This window comes from Amphiura filiformis, chromosome 13 (assembly GCF_039555335.1).
Source record: "Amphiura filiformis chromosome 13, Afil_fr2py, whole genome shotgun sequence".
In the NCBI taxonomy this organism is placed as follows: Eukaryota; Metazoa; Echinodermata; class Ophiuroidea; order Amphilepidida; family Amphiuridae; genus Amphiura; species Amphiura filiformis.
The window spans coordinates 9019182-9046904 of NC_092640.1; the positions used below are offsets into that span (position 1 = coordinate 9019182).

Consider the following 27723-nt stretch of genomic DNA (forward strand, 5'->3'; position numbering starts at 1 on the left):
AAATATCAGTCACATATATACTTTTGTAAGCCCAGTGGTTCTTGAGTTATGTTGTAAAGAGGGCTGAAACAACAACACTTTTGTAGAATGAACTTTTGCAAAACATCAAAGTGTTTTTTTTTTCAATTATATATTGATTTTGATAATGAAAATCAATTTTTTTTGGCTGCTTTGACCAACAGTACATTGTGTACCCTTAAAACAGTAACGTTTTTACTTCGCAAGGACTAATTATTTCTGCGTAAAGGATAAGGCAGCAACCTTTATTTATATCATATTATCGCAAAAACTGTGATTGATTTCTTATATTATGACTTAAATGATGAAATTATCAAAGAAGCAATGTATTTCATCGTAAATAAAGGATGATAACACTTGAACTCCTGTCATAGACGCAGTATGAAGCACCTTGCCAAGAGCAAGGCCCGGTCCATTGTGATGAAGTGGATCTGTTACCCAGTTACATCTCTGCATTATTATGGATGAATCCTTACCCCAAGTTTGTCAATTGCTTTTTTTTGATAGTCTGCCATTAGTCATGGTTCCTTGGGATGCTCAGGACTCTTGACAAAGGAGGAATTCCAGGATAAATTCAAGGAACAATTGGATCTGGAAATCAAAGAAGCAGCAGTGATCAAGTCCATTGAGGAGGATGGGAACCCGGACAAAAACACCTTGCAGAAGGTGAGTTGATTGCTTGTTTTGTTTATTTACTTTTTTATGCTCTTCTTGTGTAAACTGGGTATTTGAAATTGATATATCTTAAGAGGGAGAGAGAGAGAGAATGGGGGAGGGGGCATTGTATACAGGTATTTACTGTTGAGTTACTATGTGAGAGAGAGATTGTGGTGAAAGGGAGTGAGAGAAGGGTGTGTGAGAGAAGGGGAGAAAGGAGGAGCAGGAGAGAAAGAGGTACAGAGCGAAAGAGTGAGAAAGTGCTTAAGTCAGAGAAAGTGAAGGAAAGAGACAGAAAGAAGGTGAGTGAGAAAGAGAAAGAATCCAATTCCACCTCCTTCCTAATCAATAATGTGCAGGCCTAGAAATCCGTGGCAGTGCGGGCGAATCCCATTTGGATTCTCGCAAGAGAATTTTGCGAGAATCCCTGATTCGTGCAAATCTATATCCCACTCCCGCTGCACAATGATTGAAAAATAAACTGCCCTCATACGGTTATGACAGTCTAATTTAGTCATCCAAGATGGCGGTTCATAGGCACGCAACCAATGGCTGTTTTTACTGTTAAAATACCCTCTCAAATCAGTATTATTGTACAAATTATTAATGAAGTAAATTATACCATAATTTGCCATTTTGGGGGTTCAGTTGCTTAAATAATGAAGCATAAATAGTCAAACCGGGACGCAAACTGGGTACATATTTTTTCTTTGTGTACACTGCCAATGCACTGCGCGAATCCATATAGATTCGCCCGGTTGATGTTTTGTGAGAATCTTTGAGCGAATCGATTTCGGATTTCTGAGCCTGATGTGTACTACTCTAATGCAACATTGCAGAATTCAAAATTGATCAGGGAATGGGAAAGGGCCTAAATTACCCAATTCAAAGAGTCTTATCACTTTTGACAATCATTGTTGAAGCAAGTACCACTGTAACACAGTTATGTCACTTGATTAACATACTACTACTCATTTGTTCTTACATGCAGAGAGAGATATTACAACAGCACAAGAAAGTCTGGAAGATGAGTCTTGTGCAGGCTATCAAGGAGGAACGCGAGGCATTCAAGAGGAAAGGAAGAGGCATTAGTGGTAAGTTACCCACATCTTTCATCCTCTGTTCTCTATAACATAGCATGCCTAGTGGTATAATCAATGAGATTAGACATAAAGGAGACTGACTCAGAATTCCCTGGTGTGTAACTGTATGGCAAATCTGACAAATTGGTTTAGCATGCATAGAGAACAACATACAGCATTCATAATAGCAACTCTATAATTGAAGACCGAATTAAAGACTATTTTGCGTATGACATCTTGTCAACCAGACCAAAAATGCCGTACTGCGCAGGTCAGCAACCAATCATGCTGCACCTTTGCCCTGACGTCAGACACAAACTAGTCTATTTAATTTGGTCTTCAATTATACCTATATAATAAAAGTTGGAAATAAAGATACTTGTTTGCATCTGATGTCAATCAAACTATCCATGGCCCGTGATGTTTAGTGGTGCTTAACGAGAAAGGTATTAATCTGGTGCTTTCATCTCAGAAATTGAATCAAAGCAAATGGCCGACAACAATGTTGGTACTTTTACAAAACAAAAAGCAACTTTTCTAGGCATTGTTGATATGGTGCCTTCACCAGCAAAGGGAAGCTTCCTATTACTAAGATCTAACTTTTTGAGTCGGTTTAATTGTATATTTCAAGACAGAGAAGATTTATAGGCGATCCCATGATACTAGTGAAACATCCGGGTATTTGAGAACCAGTCTACTAGAAATTTCAATTGAATGAACACAGCTGTCAACAGCGTGATGATTCTCTGCGTACACTGTGTGATGAACGCCCGTGTGTGCATAACGCGGAAGTGAATCAAACCTTGCCAACTCACTCATGATTGGTTAGTGTTGTAATTATTGTATCCAAAGTCGTGCGTTACACGATATACGATCACGGTTGGGTTATACAGCTATTGACAGGTGTGTTCATTTGAAATTCCCAGTATAGTTGCGTCTGACATTGTGTGTCAATCAAACTATCCATAGCCTGTGATGGTTGCGTAACGAGGAAGGTATTTATCTGGTGCCTTCATCCGAGAAACCGAATCACAGCAAATGACAATGCCGGTTCTTTTACAAAACAAAAAGCAACTTTTCTAGGTATTGTTGATATGGTGCCTTTACCAGGAAAGGGAAGTTCCTGTTATTAAGATCTAACTTTTGAGACTGTTTGTATGTTTGAAGATGAAAAAACTAACCATAGGCACATTGAGGTATAATGTCTCAATAGATGTTTGTGTGGGATGACAGTTTAAATCTACTTTGCTTAACCATAGGCACATTGTTTTTCCACTGACATCATCTGTCAATCAAACTCAGAGACGATTTATTTACGATGATTGAAATTTCAGATCATTGTGGAAATAGCGGGCCCTACATGTATGTGGTTTTAGTTTTTGGTTTGTTTTTATCTTATAAAAACATTTCCTTTCTAGGTCCTGATCAGCGCAGTTATGCTGGTATGTTGTACCCCTTCCTGAACATTCTAAAACCAGAGGAGTTTGCGGATCTTATGCTACAGGCGGTTGCAGACACCCTGGCGTGTTCTACAGAAGGATTAGGATCCTATAGTCTGTCTCATGAACTTGGTAATCGGGTTCATCGCAAGCTGATCATAAGAAGTAAACTGCAGAAGGGTTTTGCAGAAAAGGTAGGATATTTGTAGAACTTCGGGCAAAATTACAATAACAATTTTTGGTTGAAAACGTACCGTATTTGTTCCATTAACCGCCCATGCCCATATAAGCACCCACCGAGTGACTTCACAACAAGCATATTATTAACCACCCATGCAAATCTGGTTCATGGTCTGAAAGATATGGCACACTGATGAATGACTATTTTGGGTCATTTTTTACCTATATGCAATTATGTAAACAATATTAAAAAATGCTCTCACAAAAAGTGCCCTGTGTGGTTAATGGAACAAATACGGTAGGTAAGTAAAAAAATAATTCAGAGTGTGCTATTTTGATTTCCATTTGTAACATTGCAGTGTAATTGATTCCCATGTCATTGGATTGTCACATTGAGGGTTAGAATAGCACTTTAACCTGTTTGACCTTTCAATGCACTAGCCTTGTTCTCCCAAGGTGCCCAGGTGACCTAACAACATTAATTGTTAAATTCATTCTTTTATTGTGTATAGTTGGAACAAATGTACGATGCCTTTGCCGATTACCACCTCAGTGAGGAAATGATGCAACGTTACAAACCTAGAGAATACTGGCAGCAATTGGAAGATGAATTGTTGGATGGCCCATCACTGGTGAGTACAGCCCATCACTAAGGTCTGGTATCCACCAGCGATATAGAATAAAAACTAGATAACTAAAGGACCAATCACAGGATGAGCTAGCTGGAGGAATGGCGGCCATATGCTAATTAGGAGATTGTTGTTTATGTCTGTGACGTCATTTTTACCAACAATTTTTGTGCCGAAAAATGACGAACAATTTCAGTTCCTCCATTTACTGTTATATTTAAAAAAACCATATAGCTGTGGAGTTAGTCCAATATGTTAAGAAAATATTATGTGCGATGACACCATGTTGACACTGGCTAAATAAGCTGTATTTTTACTCGCAAGGGTGACAATCACTGACAGTTCTTGTTGCAATTTCAACATTTTGCTTTTAAATAGAAGACTTGACCTTTTGAGGTCATTTAGTAGACTTTTTACCAGTCATTTTGTTTTCGTAACAACAGTTCGCCCTTTGAAAAGTGAACTTCGACGTACGTGTTGCGAAACTTTCTTGCCACCACATGCCAAGTTTTTTTTACAGTGCTTCCCGATTCCTCTTATCGTGTGGTTGATCAGTGCATGAGCGGTAATGACACACGGCACCAGGGCATTCACTTAACTGCCTTGGGTATCCACATAGATATCTTATATACTTAGACCAATAGGAGATCAGGAATATGGATACGCTAGCTGGAGGAGTGGTGGCTATGCAAATTAAGACATTGATCTTTATGTATGGGACGTCATGTTTTGCCAAAATTATTTGTGCCGAAAAATGACAAACTTTTGTTCTTTTTTTCCATTTACTGGTATATTTTGAAGTACCATATAGCTGTGGTATTAGTTCAATATGTTTGGAAAATATTTTCCTGGTAAACCCATGTTGTTGTTTTTGTTATCCTACCCCTTTGAAATGTGAACTTAAATGTTTGCAGTTCGAAAATTCTTGCCACCAGCTGCCATTGGTTTTTGTGGCAGTTCCTTTTTTTTCATTGCGTGGTTGAGCGGTGCCTGAAAACCAGAGGGATAATGACATGTGGCACTAACTTAACTTACCAAATGAAAGATGGAAATGTCAATGTTGCTATCTTTGTCAAAGGTTGAGGTAAATAAAAACTCATCCTCATCAAATTTTTAATATATATCCAATTTTTCATTTTCAGAATCATGAAACAAAACCATGGAAAACCTTAACCAATGCCAGTGTGAGTATTCACCTTTTGCTTTATCACCAAACATTTATGATTGCAGTAGAAATTTCAATTAAATGAACACAACCTGACATAGATTTTTCACCTACACTGCATGATGTACAACACCGTGTCCTACTGTGCATGCGTAACATGGAAGTAAATCCAACCATGCCAACTCTCTTGTGATTGGTTAGTATTTTAATTATTGTTTCCAAGGTTGTGCATTTGCATTTTAGTTTGATATGCGATCACAGTTGGATGGCACACAGCTGTTGAAAGCTGTGTTCATTCAGTTGATATTTCTACTGTAGGTAGGTTGGGGATAGTGGTGTAGTGGGGTAGAGGTGGGGCATGAATATGCATACAAAGGTGGTTTGTTGGCACACTTGCAGCGCAACTACATAAAAGCACTTAGATCACTACCAAATTTGAAATGAAACAAAATGCATAAGTGTAGACAGTATATATCATAGTAATAATTAATATGCTAGCTGCATACCTGTTTGTTATTATCCAAATTATGGTTGAAATACATTTTTATGGTGCTTCTAGTCCATTATTCATGAGAAAAGAACATGGTCTGCTGTAATTCATGGGTCCACAGTGGCAGATGTGAAAACAGGCTTTTAGTTCTCACTGACAGCAAAATATCCACAAGTGCACACACAGTTACAAGGACACATTGCACACTGTGCAATGTACAGTTAAACTTGTTTTTTGTGTTTTAAGACTAAGATTGACAAAAATATAGTGTTTTTTCCATGACCAACTGATCCACTCCAATGGTTCAGTTATGCAGTTCAGATCAAAGAGGTTAGACAACACTTCATTTCACCTAAATTTGGTAGTGACATCAGTGCCTTAACACAGTTAAAAACAGAGTATAGATACAGCAGATTCTTTTCAAAATTTGTGGACAAAAATATGTAACATGGCCCCTCCCAACTCATATCAAGTATCAAGTGTTGAACTATATTTTCTTATTTAGTTGGAAATATTCTGATGTGTTGCATTGACAAAGTGCAGAAGATTGAGGCTCAGACCTGGGAATGAGGCAAGCATTGCCATACTTTTGTAAATTAAAGATACACTGTACTCATTGTTTATTATTCAATGTTTTATCCTTACAGCTGGGTATTGTGTTAGTCAAAATGATTGCCAGAGAGCTTCGCCTTGACACAGCCATCATGAATCCACAAGCAGAGAGGTAAACAAATAGTCTTTTGATCAAGGGAAACCAATTACATTTTGGAAGTATTAACGTTTTACTTTTGAACATCTTGTACTGGCACTATTCAATACTTCATTGTTATTGAATTTCATTAAAATTGAACATAGATTATCAAGTATAAAAAAATGCAAGTCAAAGTTAGGGAGTGTTCCATTCTGTGCCAGTAATATAAGTCAATATATTTCTGATATGCAGCTTGGTTCCCTCAATCATGGACATTCACTGGGAGGAGAAGGGGTTATCAATGTTGACAAGATATGTGTAAAGCATTAACAGAGTCATCAGTTTGTGGAAAACCATACTGTAGCTTGCTGAGGACCTATTCAATGTATTCATCTGGAAATAGTAACAGATTTCACGATTTTATGTGATGCATCCTTGAGCCATAGTAACCAAATAGGAAAAAAGAATACAGAACAAGTCAAAATACATTAGCAAACAACAAACAAGTAAACAAACAAACTTCATGTTTGGATTCCAGTCACAAGGGATAAAGTGCCTTTGTTTTCAATGCTCACCTACAACTTTGTGTGCAAATCAAAACATGCGGTTTCTTGTTGTATAAATTTTTTTTCCTTTTGTGTTTTTCTTTATTCTGTTAGGAAGCTGATTCCTGCCTTCTACAATGTGTATATTTTCAAAGGCACCAAGAATGTCAACTACATCAAGGTATGAAACATGAAAGTTGTTAAAGGGATGTGACCCAATGGACAGCCTCATCCCCCATTCTTCTTTATCAAAATTGAGATTTTGGAATTAGAAGAAAGCTCATATTTTTGTCATTATCTCAGTAAAGATGAACGGCTGAAATATGTTTCGTTGAGATGTGATTTTTGTTGAATTATGGTAACCACAACCAGAAGTATGTACTATGTTATGGGGCATTGTTATACATGTTTTTGCTTCTCATATCAAAACCGATGGAGCAATACAGCTTGAAATTTTTAATGGTAGGCCTCAAAAAGATAGAAAACAGAACAGGAAAAATAATTAAAATATAAATACAGATTTGGTGTAAAACAACAATTATGGAGAAAATCACAAAAAAGTGAATTTGTTGAAAATTGTTTTGGGGTACTCTTTCCAACAATATTTATTGTGTTTTTTCTTGATCTTGAGATCCCATTCCAGAAAAGGTTTATTTATTTGATATTGGCCTTATTTATTGAGATATTTGACCATATAAGGTATCAAAATTAAAATCACTCAATTCCTTGAAAGAGACAATGTCTAGAGTACACAGCTCGTTTTCAGAGGAAATGGTTTCTATTTTCGTTCAGTGTCCTTCTGTGTTTAGTTAGTATGCCTCTCTGTCTGTGTCCTTCTCCCCCAAAACCTTAATTATATATGTGTCAACAAGTACTCTGTGGATTTTTACTGGTTTTTAGCTGATTTTTGAATGAATAAATACATTATTAGTTATAGAATGCTTCACCCTCATGATTGTGTTTTCAGCCTCATCCTACACTAGTGGACCTGATAGAGGGCGCTAAGGAGCCAGACATGACCTTTGACACCACTGTCTTACCAATGCTAGTACCACCGCTGCCTTGGAATAGCTGTAAATATGGAGGATATCTGCTCACAGAAAGTAAGGACAATTTTTCAGGGCTACTTCAATCTTTCTCAGTAACCTGTAGCATTCTATGGAGCCAGTCACAGATTACTGAGAAAGATTGAACAGACCCTTGCATAATAAACAAATTTAAAGTGTAATAAACTGAAAGATGATAGGAATTGGGTTGGAATTATATATTTGGATCTTCAACCAAAAACATGAAACATGACCAAATAAAAATACTTGTTTTTGAAGTAAACATACTGCACATATTTCCATAATGTTTGCATTGTTTTTTCATGGAACTTCCATTATCATATTCAGATGGCTGGTTCCTCTTTCATCACCTAAATAAAGCAGGTGATGAAAGAGCCAACCAGTGATGAGTCCTCACAAGAATCAGAACATTCATTGGGTGCAGCTTTAAGCCACAAGCATTCACGCAAACTGCTGGCTTACATACACATACGTTTAAAGACATGGCATATAGATGCGCTCGTGAAACAGCTGCCTCAACAGGTTGATGTCAGTGACTCGCCGAGATGAAAATAGGCACCAGGGTTATAGCTAGGCAAATTTTAGTGCCGGGTAAAATTGATAAGAAATGGTAAAAAAATTGAAATTTTGATAAGAATTGCTAATTTTTATACTGATTGTTCATTGATTTTGAAACATTTGAGACTGGCGTGCTGGGTATTTGGGCTCAAAACTTGAGTGTCGGGTGGAAATTACGAGTGCCGGGCAGGTCCGTCTGCCAACGCCCAGCGTAGCTACAACCCTGATAGGCACTTACTATAGAGTGCCCTGGGCTTGGTCCAAATACAATCATTCTCTTTGCTGTAACTCACTTTACAGTAAGCCCCTTTCTCAGATTTTTGAATTGCCCAATGATGTCATTAAACTTTTCCCTTTTGTCTAAATGGACAATAACATTGACACTTAACAAAGGATGGGTGCTCACCATCAGAAATAAGGAAGGAAATGGAGGTTTTGCATGATTTGAAATCTGCTATGGTGAGCGTTTGATTTGTGTTGACTGAGAGGTAGGTTAGATGCTGGGGGAAATGGCACAGAGAAATAATTGAAACTCTTAATTCCAGGATGTTGAGTGATCTATTCAGGTTTGATGTTTATTTATTGTTCGGATATTGGGCTATATTATTCCAGTTGAAATCCACACACTCTCTATGGGAGACATAACCTTAATCTTCCACACAGGGAGGGTCATTTTCAAATGGGCTTACCTGAATGGTTCATTTGAAATCTACACCCCCGTGTGGGAGATTACGGCTGTGTCTTTCATAGGGGGAGTATGGATTTCAACTGGAATAGCCCATGAAGTGGTCTCTCTCCCAGATACATACTTTAGATCTTACTCTAACATTGATATAAAATAGAGGTATGTTAGTTTTAGTCAATAAGATATTGCTTATATGTGACCTGTTCCGACAAAACCAGGAACAAGTCGCATTTTTGACATTTCATGATTTTAATAAAAAATGTAAGCACGGGATGATAAGTTTCAAAATGATACCAAAATTATATACATAGCATCAATACTTTTCAAGATATGGATAATTTTGTAAATGATACCTTGATATTTTTGCAAAATGACTAGTCCGAGTAATGTGCTAATTAGTTTCTTGCCTTACACAGGATTGAATAGGGATTATCATAGTTCAACTGTTAATTATTGATTAAATAAACATCTTTTTAAAGTCCACTCAGTCCCAAGGTCAAATACCATGAAATTAAGAATTCCAAAATTTAATTTTTTTTTATGGGAATGTCATCTTTAAAGACCTATAACTCAAAAACATGCCTGGCAGCTTGTTCCGGGTTTTGTTGGAGCTGGTCACATATGTGACATGATCTGATCCATGGAGGCCAAAGGCAGCAAAATTGAAATTGAGATAAAGCAAAAATATGGAGTAAAAAAAAATGAAATATATAAGAAAAACAATAAAATACATAAGAAAATAGACATCACATAACTTCATAACTTGACTGTATCGCATATGTCAAACTATATTGACCAATCAAATGCCAGCTTGAGTAGTAAGTTCAGCTTCCTCTTGTCAATTCGCTGTAGAAGTGTTGTAATAATTGGATTAACTATCATAGCAATAGATGAATACAATTTTTGACTATATCGCCCTGCACTATAACGTTCACGTGGTACCTATACATTGAACTATATCATGCTGATCACTCGCACCTGTAAGATAAGTATCTTTGAAAAGAGTGGTATTGTATTCTATCTATGATTGCAGACATACACAGGTGATGAGTGCAACCTGCTTGTAGTGCAGGGTGATATAGTCAAAATTGTATTCATCTATTGCTATATACATTGCAGGTTGCTCTCATTATCACCTGACCTACACCTACTTTCACTTTGTGACTGAAATTAATATTTACTGAAAAAGTGGTAATTTTTGTGGGTGTTAATTTTCAGGCTTTGCCGACTTTGAACTACATCGCAATTTCTTTAATTTGCGATTTTGAGGTTTCTTTCACAGACTGATACACAAAAGAACATTTTGATTTCATTTTATTTTACGGTAGCTGTGTTGAGTGCAAAAAGCGTGAAAATTAATGTTCCACAACAATTTCCGCATTTACGGTATTTGCTAATATAACATAACATAGAAAATAAACATCCTGCACCATGCTAACTATACCTGAGATATAAATGATAAAAGTATAGTGGGATTAAAATGACAATAATGATTTAAAGGAGTATTTTGTGATCCTAGCATCCTCTTTTTATGACATTTTTCAGTACATATCCACGAAAAAGCATATTCCCAAAATTTCAGTTGATTCCGATTTTATGCTTATAGATATGCATGATTATGTGTATTACACTGCTCCATAGACAATACGTTGTAATTTCGTTCTGGTGCACAAGAACGAAATTCAAATTTCTCGATATCTTTGCTAAACGAATTAATCTGCAAGAAATATTTTGTACATAAACATTATGTAGACAGAGTATTCCAGTGATATAAAAATCTCAACTTTTTTTTAGAAAAGTGGGGGGATGAGGCTGTGGATCACGAAATGCCCTTTTAATTAATATATTGATTACAATTATATACATCATTTGAGCTTAGGCATAAAACACAAGCCATTAAGTATTAAGGGGTCCATCAGACCTAAAAAAAACCAGATTGACTTGAAACAGATTCAATAACGAACACCTGTTGAAAGTATATAATGCCAAATTATAACAAAAAAGTTTGAACTTGCATATCCCTTTTCGTTAAATTCCTAATTTGATTGGCAGGTCTCTATAATTGTGGTTTAGATTTGCTTGACTATTGCTATGTTATTTCATGAGGCCAATTTTCAAAGACTTGATTCAAGCCATTATATCAGTGAATGATTTTTCCCATTACCATATGATTACGTTCTTGTTTGTACCATGCAATTTCATCCATCCATGATGGCATGGTTTAATTGATTTAATATGCTATGCATTGCTTGAACTAAATCTCATGTAAAATTACACCAGAAAATGAGGTGTAAAGATCGCCACTACTATAAATTTGTTGTCCTGAATAGACACAGTTCAGCCACACTACATCTCCAGCAGCAAGCTGCAACACAGCTGTATTGCTGACTATACCAGGGCGATTGTCACCATTTCTATACACACGATTGATGAGTACTTCATTTTTCATCAGATGAATGACAGGATTAGATGAGGCAGTCCCAATATTGTATGTAAATATATAGATGCCAGGAATCTCACAGGTAAATTGTCCTGATGATGCGTCAAAGTCATCTCCGACATTGGTGTGAACTTGTTCAAAAGGCAAAGCTAGACCATCTGAAGATGAAACGAAGCTGGTACTTCTTACAGCTGAAAATGCAGACAGACGACTCGCTCCCATATCCCCCTTTTGACCTTTAACCCCGGGTGTACCAGGGGTTCCAACTGGTCCAGCTATTCCTACAGGTCCTTCAATTCCCGGCGGACCTCGTAATCCTGCCATTCCAACCTCTCCTTTTAAGCCGGGATTTCCAATGTCCCCCTTTTCACCGTGTGGTCCAGCTTCTCCCCTGATGCTGTCCCCCTTTGGTCCTATACTGCCTGGTATTCCTGGTATACCATGGATTCCTGGCGTTCCTTGGCTCCCAGCTGGCCCTTGACAGCAGCTGTTACACGGCATGGTTTGGTTACCATCAGCAGACGTGTAGTACAAAAATGTACATGTAAATACGCCAAGGATATAGAGCAGAAATATTGGTAGTCCTGTTGAAAAAGTAAAATAAAAATACTATTTGTAACAAGGAAAGAGGCTCACTCATCATAAACTGTAAAACATGACACAAAAGATCAATATAGATCAAATTACAGTGGAGAAAGAAGCATATTAACATCAAATACGTAGATCCTAGGTTTGTCCTCCAGAAGTCAATTTTACTGAAATTCCTTCCCTCATAATAATATGCGTATACATTGCAGTAACAACCAGGAGGGTGAAAGTGCATAGGAACAATGTCGGGAACTACGTCACCCTATTGTTCGACCTAGGCTACATCATTCGCCATTTTGTAAATATTAACGCATGATCATTGCTTTGAAGTTTCCACCGGATAGTCTGTGGATAGCGTTAGAGCATGCTTTGACCATGCGCAAAAAAATAATATCATGAAGATGTTTAAAATTGATTCATAGATGTTTCAAAAATTACCGTCATATTGCATAGATTCACCAAAGAATGGTTTGTTAAGTACTATACTTATATTTAGTAATTGAGAGAAATCAATGTTTTTACCTGTCGGTATTACAACTCGTGAAACACATTAGTGATGTGCCTGGGTGACCTAATCAACTAACCTTTAACGTTTCCTATATGAACTCTAACCCTCCTGCAATATGGCGCCTATTGTCTAGACCTAGGCTACATCTTCCGGTTTGGTTATGTAACTTGGGATGCCTATCCCTTTGTCTATTATTCCTGTACCAACCAAGCTGTATCTATTGTTCATTTATGCATTACATCTATTACTCAACCGCTAAGCTGTATCTATTGTTATGCAATACGCCTATTACCTTGTGGGAGGAATGTTGTTTAAGACTGACTTCCAGTAGAGGAACCCAGGCTCACATAACATGCACAAGTGAATAGACCTTGGAAAAAAATCCACCTGTGTTGGGTCTTGAACCTGAGACTTGTGTGTGCAGAGCACATGCTCTAACTACTTGGCTACATTACATACATGTAGGATTCCTGATAGGAAAAAGTTTGTAGATCTTTGCAGGTCTTTACACCTAGGGTGTATCTGTGTTTGCCTGCAAAGGAGGACACACACAAGATTTTTCACTCTAAACTGCGGACTGACCTGCAACAGAAGACAGTCCTCGGTCTCAAACTGCTGCAATAGACCTCAAGTGATACTTGCATAAAACCGTGGACCATGTGTGTGAAAAATACAATCAGTATTGAATAATCAATATTAAAAAAAATCTGCCATTTTAGTCCACGGTTAGGCGACAAAAACATGATACACATATCCGCGGTTAGATAGCAATACACACTGTCCTCGGTTGGCGGCAAACACACACAGGGGTGTGTGTGCATTCGCCTTCAATCAGGGACACACACATGCACTTCACATTCCAACCGTGAACCACTCGGCAATGGGGGATCGTCCTCGGTTTCTAGAGATATGCTAGATAAATAAATAAATTTGATTGATCTATGTTTTACCTACTCCCACTGCAATAAAGCTAATGTGTCATTGTGACTATTGCCCTCATAGTTGTGATTATTTGAGATATGATCCAATTAGAGGGGGTAAATTCATGATGTACAAGCTCATGTAAATAATGATGGAGTGTGATGGAGTACATACATTTTCTTCTGCTCTTTCTGTAATACAGCCTGACTGGTGTTGTGACTAGTTGCCCTCAATTGGTGTGACACTATGGTGTTGTTTGAAAGATGTAAAGGCAATCAGAGGGGGTAAATTAATGATGAACAATTCAACAAGATTTTGTAAATAATGATACGGGGAATTATTCAATATGCATTTTGTCATGAATGGAGGGGGATTATGGAGTAGACAATAATATTTTCTACTTTTTCTGTAATATGCGGGTGGACACTTTTATATTTTAGCTGTAGTAGTGTGACATCAAAATCAATCATTGCTAGGTCAACTTGCCATAAAAGTAACAGAATTAATTACCATAGCAAAGAGTTTACACTATATTTGAATGTATTTCCCTGCACTAGACAGCGCCGTACAGTGATAAAGACCTGGATCGTAATACTATATAATTTTCACATCATGCTGATTGCCCGTACCTGTAAGATTAGTTTCTTTGAAAAGAGTAGTATCGTAGTCAATCTATCAAATGATTGCACACATACACAGGTGATGAGTGCATCCTGCTTATAGTGCAGGACAATATATTCAAAAAATTGTAAACCCATTCTATGGTAATTAATCCTGTTAAGTCACTACTTCTATGCCAAATTGATTCACACTCAGTGTCTTTTCCTGTAAACTTTTGATGAGAGCGTATTTTAAGCATACATTGCGTAATTACTGTGTTGAAACACTTGTTTTTAATTGGCTGCTGAGGTGATCTACTGTTGCCGAGTGGAAATTAATGAATGAACATGGCTCTGTACGCGACTACGCGTTGTTAGCTCTGACTTTGAAACATCATGGTAGTACACGCTCATCAGAGGTTAATTCTCTTATTTCCATGGTATTAATGGATGTCTAGATGTTTTTCAACAAAAGTGTAATCAAGTTAATTAGATTTTCATATTTTCTTGTGTAACAATGGCAACAACAAAACATAATATTTACAAATAATATTGGTTGCTAGCTGAAGTCAAGTTTAACATGCTTTGAATTTTACTTAACTAAGAAAATCACTCATACGTGTTAACAAGATAGCAATAATATCTGTCTTTTGTTGTATATGCTAGATATATAGAGTGGAACAAAACCCCGGTCCCCGCACTCCGTGCATCCGCGGGTATTCATGCTTGTCGGTGAACTTTAAAAACAACCCCTTTTGTATCTCATTTCGCGAAGTGTTTAGGGGAAAATCACCCTTTTTTAGCGATTTCACGAATTATTTGCCCTTCGAAAATACCCCTATTTTCGCTAAAACACGAACGGTATTTCTAATATGCCCTTTTCTGGCAAAAACGCATAGGTTGCTCGATGAAAATACCCTTTTTTTTCAATTTCGCGAACACATGGTTTGAAAAAACACCCCTTTTTGTGTGTTTCATGAATCGCTTTCTTCATCTGAAAACACCCCTTATTTCGCGAAATTTTCGACGAGCATGAATACCCGCGGATGCACGGAGTGCGGGGACCGGGAACAAAACATGATAGAAAGTTCTTGAAGAAAAATGTGAAAAAGTTAGTTTTACCAGCTTGGTAAGGTTCAATAATAATTGTACATATTCTTTCATGTGTCACATTATGTTAAAAAAGTGTGTTACTAATCAATACACTGGGTACGTGGGAAATGAAACCGTGTGCAGCTACAAAATTTGTGTTATTCAAATGAGTATAACTTGGATTTGCTGTGAGCAATTACAACAATTCTTTCTTATTTAAACATTTAGAATTTGCTCTTTCCAATGATATTTTCATTTATAGCATATTATTTAATTCTGTAGTTACAGCCCCTCAAACATGAGTTTACTTGAGTGTGGGGGTGGGGGTGTGTGGGGGTGGGGTCTGGGACTATCCAACCATGACTATGCTATGTTGGGGTGCATGTGTGGATATGTCCCACTTTGCTGGGAAAAATCATGTGTGTGTATCCCCAGTTAGATGGTATGGAATCAGATATTAGTTAGATTCTGTACTATGCAATAGGGGATCTCATCCCCCACCATATGTCTAGCTAATGCCTTTAGCACCCTCTAGGGGGTTATATAGCCCCATTAGCATAGTAAGAAAATATCCCCGTTTGCAGGTTTATCACCAGTTTATCGGGATGGATTGGAAATGTATCCCGGTTTCACACATTTTACAAACGTGCACACATACCTGTGTGTGTTTGTCGCCAACCGAGGACATTGTGTTTTGCTATCTAGCCGAGGACGTGTGTATGATGTTTTCATCGCCTAACCGTGGACTAAAATGGCGGATTTTTTTGTGTATAATACGAAACAGAATTTTAGCCATCACTTGCGGCCGGTAGTTTTTACACATGTGGTCCTCGGTTTCAGGCAAATAGCGTTATATAATAAAGCATTTAGCATGCATTTGAGGTCTTTTGCAGCAGTTTGAGATTGCGGACTGTCCTCGGTTGGAAGTAAGTCCGCAGTTTAGGGTGAAAAATCTTGTGTGTGTCCTCGTTTGCCCGCAAACATGTACGCACACCCATCACCCTATTGCCTCTCTCTTTATCTCTATCTCCCTCTCTCTTTTGTGTCAGTAATAATAATGTTAAAATGCAGCATCCAATATGTTTTCTTTATTACTTTGTCATGCATATGTGCACAATGCTCATCACTCCACTTTTTTAAGTAGCTAATCACTGAGCTATACATGTATAATTATACATATGTATAATAAAGTAAAGTGCAAGGTAATAATTATAGAAGTAATGGATAGTCTGTTGCCAATTGTTCTACTAATATTGTCATGGAAACACTTATTTATTTTTGTCATCTGTATATTGGGTGTGCTTTTGCATATCATTTTGTACTCATGTTCATTACATCACATTGGACCAATCAGTGAGTAGCATGTGTAAAGGTAGATGGTACTTCATGATGAAATGAGAATAATTATTTTGCCCACGATTCTAGAAACAGATATCATAATCACAAATTTTAGAATTGTGATAGACATATGAAGGAGTGATTGTTAAGACACTGAGGAACTTATGCATGCACAGTGCAATTGATATAGATTATTTGTTTGATAGGAATTATATTTCCAATGTAATCATGTTTGTATCACTCCACATGTCAGAGCAAGTGATATGTTTTGATTAAAACTTCGGAGCAGGAAACTCAGAAGTGACCATTATGAACAGGCTACTTGAAGGAACCTTTGTGTAAGTGTCAACTACTTGCAAAGAAACACAGGAACCGGTGTGTAGTTCAAATACTTGCTGAGAAACACAACCTATGAAGCACATGGAACATGTGTGTAGTGTTAAATATTTGCTTAGGAACACAAGAAACATGTGTGTAGTGTGAATTATTTTCTGTGAAACATAGGAGTATGTGTGTGGCATCAACCTCTTGCTGTGAAAAACAAGGAACATGTGTGTAGTGTTAATTAGTTGCTTACAAACACAAGAAACCTGTATAGTGTCATCTACTTACTAAGAAACATACAGAACCTATATGGAGTGTCAACTACTTACTGAGAAACATATAGAACATGTGTGTAGTGTTTAACTACTTTCGGAGAAACATACATAACCTGTATGTAGTGTCATCTACTTACTGAGAAACATAAAGAACTTGCCATGTAGTGTCAAGTCAACTATACTTGCTAAGAAACACAAGGAATATGTGTGTAGTATCAACTACTTACTGAGAAACACCAGGAACCTGTGTGTAAGTGCCAATTACTTGCTGAGAAACATACATAACCTGCTATGTAGTGTCAAGTCAACTATACTTGCTAAGAAACACAAGGAACATGTGTGTAGTATCAACTACTTACTGAGAAACACCAGGAACCTGTGTGTAGTGTCAACTCTTTACTGAAAAACATATGGAACATGTATCTAGTGTGAACAACATGCTGAGGAACATACAGAGTCTGTGTGTAGTGCTAACTACTTACTGAAAAACATTTATAAGGAACCTGTGTATAGTGTCAACCTCTTGCTGAGAAACATATGGAAGCTGTGTGTAGTGTCAACTACTGACTGAGAAACATATGGAACCTGTGTATAGTATCAACCTCTTGCTGAGAAACATATGGAAGCTGTGTGTAGTGTCAACTACTGACTGAGAAACATATGGAACCTGTGTATAGTATCAACCTCTTGCTGAGAAACATATGGAAGCTGTGTGTAGTGTCAACTACTGACTGAGAAACATATGGAACCTGTGTATAGTATCAACCTCTTGCTGAGAAACATATGGAAGCTGTGTGTAGTGTCAACTACTGACTGAGAAACATATGGAACCTGTGTATAGTATCAACCTCTTGCTGAGAAACATATGGAAGCTGTGTGTAGTGTCAACTACTGACTGAGAAACATATGGAACCTGTGTATAGTATCAACCTCTTGCTGAGAAACAAATGGAAGCTGTGTGTAGTGTCAACTACTGACTGAGAAACATATGGAAGCTGTGTGTAGTGTCAACTACTGACTGAGAAACATATGGAAGCTGTGTGTAGTGTCAACTACTGACTGAGAAACATATGGAAGCTGTGTGTAGTGTCAACTACTGACTGAGAAACATACTGAACATGTGTGTAGTGTAAAATATCTGCTTAGAAGCACAAGGAACCTGTGTATAGTGTTCACCTCTTGCTGACAAACACAAGCTACCTGTGTGTAGTGTTATCAATTTCTTGCTGACAAACACAAAGAGCCTCTGTTTAAGTGTTTGCTGAAAAAGACAATGAAAGTGTTAACTACTTGCTACACAACGAATATGTGTGTGTAAGTACCAACTATCTTCTAAAATGACAAGGAACATTTTTTTAAACTTGTGTTAACTACTTGCTGAGAATCACAAGGAATTAACACAAAGAGCCTCTGTGTGTAAGCGTCAACTACTTGCTAAGAAACACATAGAACATGTAGTGTTAACATTAATATCTACAAAGAAACATAGGGAACCTGTGTGCAAGTGTCAAGTTCTACCTAAGTAGCTAAGGGAACCATGTGTGTGTCACATATATGGTGAGAACACTATAGGAACCTGTGTGTGTAATAATCACTTACAGAGAAACAGGTGTTTTTTTATTTATAAATGTAAAAAGACAGATTTTGCAATATGTAGACTAATCCCCAAAGCTAGTTTACAAACCTGTTATTCTGTAAAAAAGTTTTTTATTGCACTTAATAAATCCACACCTATAATTAGTGGATGAGTTTATATCAATCAAATTTCTATAAATAGATGGTATTTAGCAGAATTGTACAACTGTATCTTAGGAAGATGCCTATTTCAAGTAGTATGCATGGGATTTCACAATGGCTCATCATCATTACCACAGTCATATCAATACAGAATGGACTGGTAGCATCAGCCCAGTTAGTGGTGACACCTTTGTGGAATGATGTGAATCCATGCTCTGTCAATGTCAGGGAAAATGGGGCACTCTTCAGAGGTAGTATTGATCACTCATGCAGCCTACAGGTAGCAGTATCTCAAGGAAATTATATCCAACTACAGATTCATGAGCCCTTGAATGAATATGTTGAGCAGTGGCAACCAGATGTGTATGCCTACATGTATTCTGATGTAGAATCTAGTTACACCACTGAATTTAAGAAGTCATTCATTATTAAACGCATTGGGGACCTTGACAACTGCCCAAATAGGTATGTAGTTTTTAATGATCTGTCTAAGCAGTGTACTTCTATTATAACTGAAAGGAATATCACAATAACACTGCAAGGTGATGTCAGGCTGTCCATCACTGAGAGACTAGCAGATGGTACAATGCAACAATGTCCAGAAACTGATCAACATATCATGGATGTTGCAGAAAGCCAGAGTTCTATGTGTAAAAACGTACAAGGGTATGATAACAAGCTAATGTGCAAGTTGCAATATTATTTCCGTTATGATGCCTGTAAAATTAAATTTCAGACTGCTTGTGATACAATACTTGGTCCCGGAGAAGTAATTTACCAATGTGATGACCATGACTTGTCTCAAAACCACAGGGATTTTATTGTATATCAATTTGATGTCGTCAACCTAGATCTATCATCCAATAATTTAGTAGCAATACAGGACAGTAGTTTTCAAGAATTCAAGCATATTCAGTCACTCAAGTTAGCTTGGAATCAGATTTACAAATTGAATGCAGGATTGTTTCAAGGGTTGAGAATGCTAACAGACCTGGACCTGTCTGGTAATATATTGAGTACCTTACCACAGGGAATATTTCAGGATTTGACAAATTTATACAGTTTAGACCTTAGTTACAATCAGATCAGTACCTTACCACCGGAAATATTTCAGGACTTGACAAAATTGCACAGATTGGACCTTAGTTCCAATCAGATTAGTACTTTACCAGAGGGAATATTTCGGGATTTGACAAAATTGCACAGATTGGACCTTAGCTACAATCGGATTAGTACTTTACCAGAGGGAATATTTCAGGATTTGACCAATTTGTATGACTTTAACCTTGAGTTCAATCAGATTAGTACTTTACCAGAGGGAATATTTCAGGATTTGCCCACTTTGTATAAGTTGAGCCTTGCAAATAATCAGATTAGTACCTTACCGGAGGGATTATTTCAGGATTTGACCAATATGTACAATTTAGACATTCGCTACAATCAGATGAGCACCTTACCAGATTTGATATTTCAGGATTTGACAAATTTGCACATCTTACTCCTTAGTTCCAATCAGATTAGTACTTTGCCTGAGGGAATATTTCGGGAGTTGGCCAATTTGCATTTTTTGGACCTTACGGTAAATCAGATTAGTACTTTGCCAATGGGAATATTTCAGGATTTGACAAATTTGCACATCTTACTCCTTAATTCCAATCAGATTAGTACATTACCAGAGGGAATATTTTGGAATTTGACCAATTTGTATCGGTTGGACCTTAATTCCAATCAGATTAGTACATTACCAGAGGGAATATTTTTGAATTTGACCAATTTGTATCGGTTGGACCTTAATTCCAGTCAGATTAGTACTTTACCAGAGGAAATATTTTGGAATTTGACCAATTTGTATGGGTTGGACCTTAGTTCAAATCAGATTAGTACTTTACCAGAGGGAATATTTTGGGATTTGACAAATTTGCATGAGTTGAAACTTCAGGTCAATCAGATGAATACCTTACAAGAGGGAATATTTCAGGATTTGACCAATGTGTACAGTGTAGACCTTGGTTACAATCAGATAACCAACTTGAATTCAGGATTGTTTCAAGGTGTGAGTAACCTAACATACCTGTACCTCTCTGGCAATATGTTGAGTACTTTAAATGCTGGGTTGTTTCATGGTTTGAGTAGGCTATCATACCTGGATCTCTCTAAAAATATGTTTGGTACTTTACCAGAAGACATATTTCAGGGATTGACAAATTTAGAGCATTTAGACCTCAGTCAGAATCAGATAGTACAATTGGATCTGAGTATAATAGTAGGTTTAAACTGGCTCAGCCGTCTGTACCTGTTTAATCCTATGATGAAAGAATTATATGTTCCCGAAAGTATGTATGAGAACTTTGGAAATTTGCTGGAGTTGTCAGTTTATTTCAACCAACTCCCTGGTGAAAATAGTACAGTGGTTTGGGATATAGCTGGAAGATTAAGTAATCTTGTATATCTTGAGGTCGGAATTGATGATGTGAATTTGCTGCCAATCTTATTGAAAGATGTTACTCAAGATCTGAAGTCACTTTCACTTACCCATATGTATAGGTTAGTCAGGTTCAAGTCTGGTGTATTTGGTGATTTTGTTCACTTGGGTAAGATCAATGTTTCAAAGAACAGTTTGATGGAGTTGACCAATGGTGTATTTGATGGTTTGTCCAATGTAGAGGAGCTTGATGCCAGTCAGAACCAGTTGAAAACATTGAATAAGGATGTATTTAAAGGTTTAGATAATTTAGCATTTTTATACCTCCACAATAACCATTTCACACAGTTAGACACTGGTGTTTTCCATCATGCTGCCAAACTTAAAACAATTGATTTGTCTAGTAACCAATTGAAAACCATGGATAGAGATGTATTTCAAGGTTTAGTGTTTCTAAGACGGGTGAGTCTCAAATATAACTATTTAACATGGTTACACACTGAAATTTTCCAGCATTCGGTCAGCCTTTTGTTGGTTGATTTGACTGGTAATAGAATAAAAGAATTATCAAGTGGGAAGGAATTTCTAACTCGTCCATTTCAACTAGATCTCTATGATAATCCACTGACATGGATAAGTCAAAATAGTTTTTATTCTCTAGCAAGAAATTCAGAGTTGTTCGTCAGTCAACAAGAAGTTTGTGAGTGTTATGCTCCTAGTAATGTTACTTGTTCGGCAAGGGATCAGAGATCCCCATATCTTACATGTGATCGGTTGCTTTCTGATACGGCCTTGGTAGTTGTTATGTGGCTTATTGGTTTGAATGCTTTTTGTGGAAATCTCTTTGTTCTGGTGTGGAGGAATAAAGAGACCACAACAAATAAAGTAAATGCCACATTATTGAGTAATCTTGCCATATCTGACTTCATGATGGGTGTCTATATGTTAATTATTGCATCTGCTGATATCTACTTTGGAGACCATTTTCCAATGCTGTCTGAGAATTGGAGATCTGGTATTGCTTGCAGAATTGCTGGAGCTTTATCAATAATCTCTAGTGAAGCATCTGTGTTCTTTGTGACACTTATTAGCATAGACCGGTTTATAAACATCAGATTTCCATATGCAACAAGGAAGATAACAGAAAACTCAGTAATGATATTAGCAATTCTGACCTGGATTGTTTCATGTACTTTAGGCATTGTTCCATCTGTCTTAGCTGGAAATAATATCAAATTTTATGATAACTCACATGTTTGTATTGGCCTTCCACTTGCCTTGACTAAGAGGTACACCACTATATATACACAAACTTACAATGTGTATTTACATGGCTTTTATGACAAACAAATTACAAAATTTGAATCTTTTGCTGATAGTTTGTACTTTTCAACAGCTATTTTCTTGGGATTGAACTGTGTGTGTTACCTTGTAATACTTGGCTGTTACATTGAGATAATCAGAGCTGTTAGAAACTCTGCTAAGCCTGCTGGGCTTCCCAATGATGACATGAAAGAACAGATTCGACTTACCATGAAGGTAGCAGTCATAGTCGCCACAGATTTTTGCTGTTGGTTTCCAGTCATAGTTCTTGGGATCTTGGTACAAACAAGGGTGATTACTTTGCCCCCTTCTGTTTTTGCTTGGTGTGTGACCTTTGTGTTACCTATTAATTCTGCTATTAACCCATATTTATACACCATAGCGGAGGTTATTTCTCAATATAGAAAGAAATGTGCAGAGAACAAGGTAATTGCCATCAATCTACAGCCATCTTCTTCTTGTAACCCTGGTAATGATCAATCAAACCTTAGGACCAGAACTGTCAGTGGGTCTGTTGCAACAGCCGGGTCCCAAAACGTCATGGCTGTGTAAACTTGTTGTGGAAAGATTGCAAGATAAATAATAAAGAGAAAGTGAAAAGAGCAAGTTGTCTTCTTATCATGTCCACACGCTGGATATTGTGTTTTAGCCAGAGCTAGACACAATTCTGAGCAATATCATTGTTCTCTGCAAGGTCTTCGGCTTTACATTCTTGCTCCATCAGAGGACATCTCAATAGGTGCTCCATGGCTTGTGGTTCAGTGCCACATAGCCATCTCACATCTTTGGAGTTAAGATATCCCCACTTCAGAGTCACTTATTTGGCCAGCCAGTACCAGTAAGGACAAGGGAAGAAGAAATAAGAAAGAAAGCAAGATAAGGGGAGAAGAATGATGTTAAAGTTCAATGTTTCAAATCAGAAAGGTAGCATTCCTAGATTGTGTATTTTGTGTCATATTTGAGCAAACCATTTGGTGAAACCATTCATTGTATTCATGACTATAATTGTCATAAACACCGCATATATGACAATCCCAGACTGCAGAAATTCATTTCCATAAATGGAGTGCCTTAAGCTGAGGACAGTTGCAACCAATAGAAAACCAGTTTTGCACTGTGAACCAGAGGAGGACATACGAGGCTGATGAAACTGCTAGACTGAAAGTCCGTTCAAAATAGTCAGTTATCAATTAAAAAAATACTTGCACTGATTCGTTTTCAAACTCCAGTGGATTAAGAATGGAAACTATTTGGTCTTAACATACACCACATTCTTCAATATTTGGTTATGTATATCAAAATCACAAGTAAAGCAATGGCGAATTCAAAATTTATCCAGATCATGGCCGCGCCTCCTGTTATGAACTTTCCAATAATGATGCCCTCTATAATTGACAAAATGATAAACAGGGGCGTAGTTGGTTTAATCAGGTTTATAGTTGTCTGCTGTTTGGCAGTATATTTTATATTTAAAAGTGTAAAAATACATCTGTCTTGTATTGTAATTAGTAAAGAAGGAAAGAAAGAAATGAAGGAAGGAAACAACAAATTTGTTGTCCGTTTCATATAGCGGCGTATCTGACAACTACATATTTTGAAAAAAAATGACATTATATGTAATGAACAAATTTCAAATATAAGCCCTCCAACATACAGATACATCACTATATGAGATGCCAAACATCATGCCAAACAAATGCTGTTATGTGAAAACCCATGTTTATGCAGATACAACACTATATAATTTATTTAAATTATATGTGATACGACACAGGCACGTCACTGTGAAACGGCAATTTGAATCGGGGCACACATCCACACAAACGCCGGTATTTGAAAAAGGTGGTAATCGTGTTTAGATACGATATAATGTAGCAGATATGTTGTTAAGTGAAACAGACAATGTAAAATAATGCACATACAGCCATATGTGAGTGGACGCGGGGAATCAGCCGTAAACTCGGCAAATTGTATTCTGAGTTCAAGTGTAAAATGTATGTGAAGGTCGATTCATAGGTGTATCAATTCGCTATGACATAAGTATCTTATCAAACGCTGTTTAAATCAATCAATAATACTACTGCTGAAGAGGATAATAAGCTTCTACCTATTTCTATAGAATAGTTCTTGTCTTTGTTTGCGGCTTTGGCTAAATTCTGTTCAAGTGGTAGATAACAAAGCATTGTATTTTGTCTAGGTATGTATAATCAACAATGAACAATGAGAGGATATTTCTGAACCTCGTTGACTTGGGGATGATTTGAAATGACCGCCAATTATGACTGTTGGATATTTATTACCAGAAATGTAGAAAAAGAGACACATGCAGAACCGATAAAAAATACAATTTTGTCGAAGGAACAGAATTCAACAAATCATAACCCCGCTTTTGGATATCGTTTGAAGTCAAATGATATACCATTTTAAAGCTTATGGTATATATTTTCTAAACACAAAATAAAACAATATTGACCAGGGCCGAATTTACGGCTGATTCGCCGCGTCCAGTCACATATGAATTAATGATTATCTCACTAATAAAGCAACATTCCCTGTCAGGGTTTGGTAATTTTGTAGAGTGTTGTTTACTTATTTACCTTGTACCTTGCCAAATTTCACAAAAATATCAGATATGCCATTATGTGAAATGGCCAACAAATTGTATATACATGTATGCACAATGTTACCCATCTATATTTTACTTTATTAGGCTACGAGCCCATGCCAGTTTCAAAAACGAATGTGGAATGAGATTTTGTTATAAGATTTTTATTTTTTCTAAAGATTTTATTAAAACTAAATTTTGAATTAAGATGTAATTTTCGAGTGTTCAAAAGTACACAGCATAAAATTGATTTACACAATTGAAGTGTACAAATATCAATTGTTTTATACCTAAACAATGCGAGTATCGAACCAAGTAATGGGGAAATGCTGGTACGACCCTTCTGAAAACGCTTGACAGGTTGCAAATCACTGCTGGCAAAATTATTCTTGGTCTCCCACGTAGATACCCCACTGATGTTCTTCTAAATACGTTGAAGTGGGACAAACTTGATGCCCGTCGCAGTATCCACCTTAACATCATGATCTATAAGAGCCTTAGCAACATCCTCCCACTCCTTTATTGTCTCGCCTGAATGTTCAGGGAGAGACTTAGTAATCACTATGGTGTGTGTGTGGGGGTGCGTGTGTGGGGGTGTGCGTGTGGGGGTGCGTGCGTGTGTGTGCGTGTGTGTGTTCGGAAAAAGCTTGTGAACGCGTTATCTTGAGAACCGTAAGTGCTATGATGATGAAACTTTATAGGGGGTAGCATGACCAAAGGGTGTCGACCTGATTAGATTTTGAGCGCAAAATATGGTAATTAAGTACCTAATTTGCATAATTTATGCGTAATAAGCAAAATACCTTGTGAACAGATTATCTGGAGATCCGTATGGGGTACAGTGACGTAACTTGGTGGGGAGAAGCGTGGCCAAATGTTCTCGACCTGATTAGATTTTCAGCGCAAAATATGCTAATTAAGTACCTAATTTGCATAATTTATGCGTATTTGATGCGTATCAAGCAAAAAACCCTTGTGAACAGCTTATCTGGAGATCCGTATGGGGTACAGTGACGTAACTTGGTGGGGAGTAGCGTGGCCAGATGTTCTCGACCTGATTAGATTTTCAGCGCAAAATATGCTAATTAAGTACCTAATTTGCATAATTTATGCGTATTTGATGCGTATCAAGCAAAAAACCCTTGTGAACAGCTTATCTGGAGATCCGTATGGGGTACAGTGACGAACTTGGTGAGGAGAAGGGGGCCAGAGGTTCTCGACCTGATTAGATTTTGAGCGTAAAATATGGTAATTAAGTACCTAATTTGCATAATATATGCGTAATAAGCAAAATACCTTGTGAACAGATTATCTGGAGATCCGTATGGGGTACAGTGACATAACTTGGTAGGGAGTTATGTGGCCAGAGGTACTGACCTGATTAGATTTTCATGAGGTCAAAGGTCACATACAAGGTCAAAGGTCAACTGAGGTCACCAAATCTTTTAATAATTAATTTTCAACTGTGCATCACATATCCCAATAACAGCTTGATCGGTCATGTAATTAAGGAAATATGACGACTTTAAGATAGTCGCTTTTGTAAAGTATAGCAAAGTAGCACTTTCAATGAGTGATAACTCGTAAAGGAAGCATCTTTCTGTTTTGATTTATTTGATGAAATAGTTCTTTGGTATTGCCAAATTTGATTTTTCAGCGCAACATACTTTATCCAATTTCGTGAGGTCAAACGTCACATACAAGGTCAAAGGTCAACTGAGGTCACCAAATCTTTTAATAATTAATTTTCAACTGTGCATCACATATCCCAATAACAGCTTGATCGGTCATGTAATTAAGGAAATATGACGACTTTAAGATAGTCGCTTTCCATGTAAAGTATAGCAAAGTAGCACTTTCAATGAGTGATAACTCGTAAAGGAAGCATCTTTCTGTTTTGATTTATTACTTTGATGAAATAGTTCTTTGGTTTTGCCAAATTTTTGGAAGGTCATTACGGGTCATCCGAGGTCACTCAGGGTCATCTGAGGTCAAGTTATTAAAAACTCAGTATGGGCATGAAACTTGATGGGTACAGTCAACATTTCAAGGCAAATTTTTGGAAGTTCATTTTGGGGTCACCAGGGTCATCTGAGGTCAAATTAGTAAAACTGTCGTATGGGCATGAAACTTGGTGGGTACAGACATCATTTAAAGCCAAATTTTTGGAAGGTCATTTCGGGGTCATCTGAGGTCAAATTAGTAAAAACTGTTGGATGGACATGAAACTTGGTGGGTACAGTCAACATTTAAAGCCAAATTTTTGGAAGGTCATTTCGGGGTCACCAGTGGTCATCTGAGGTCAAATTAGTAAGAACTGTCGTATGGTCATGAAACTTAGTGGG

At 37.2% G+C, this 27723-nt stretch overlaps 1 protein-coding gene across 1 annotated transcript in view; it reads left to right on the forward strand.

Moving 5' to 3' along the window:
• LOC140167963 (DNA-directed RNA polymerase, mitochondrial-like) overlaps positions 1–27723 on the forward strand; it is an 82419-nt gene that overhangs the window by 15754 nt on the left and 38942 nt on the right. Inside the window, exons 8-15 of the mRNA XM_072191247.1 lie at positions 526–684; positions 1667–1769; positions 3176–3390; positions 3889–4008; positions 5148–5189; positions 6308–6384; positions 7011–7077; positions 7864–7999. Of these exons, the coding sequence (XP_072047348.1) occupies positions 526–684; positions 1667–1769; positions 3176–3390; positions 3889–4008; positions 5148–5189; positions 6308–6384; positions 7011–7077; positions 7864–7999 (919 nt within the window). The remainder of the gene's footprint in view (positions 1–525; positions 685–1666; positions 1770–3175; positions 3391–3888; positions 4009–5147; positions 5190–6307; positions 6385–7010; positions 7078–7863; positions 8000–27723) is intronic.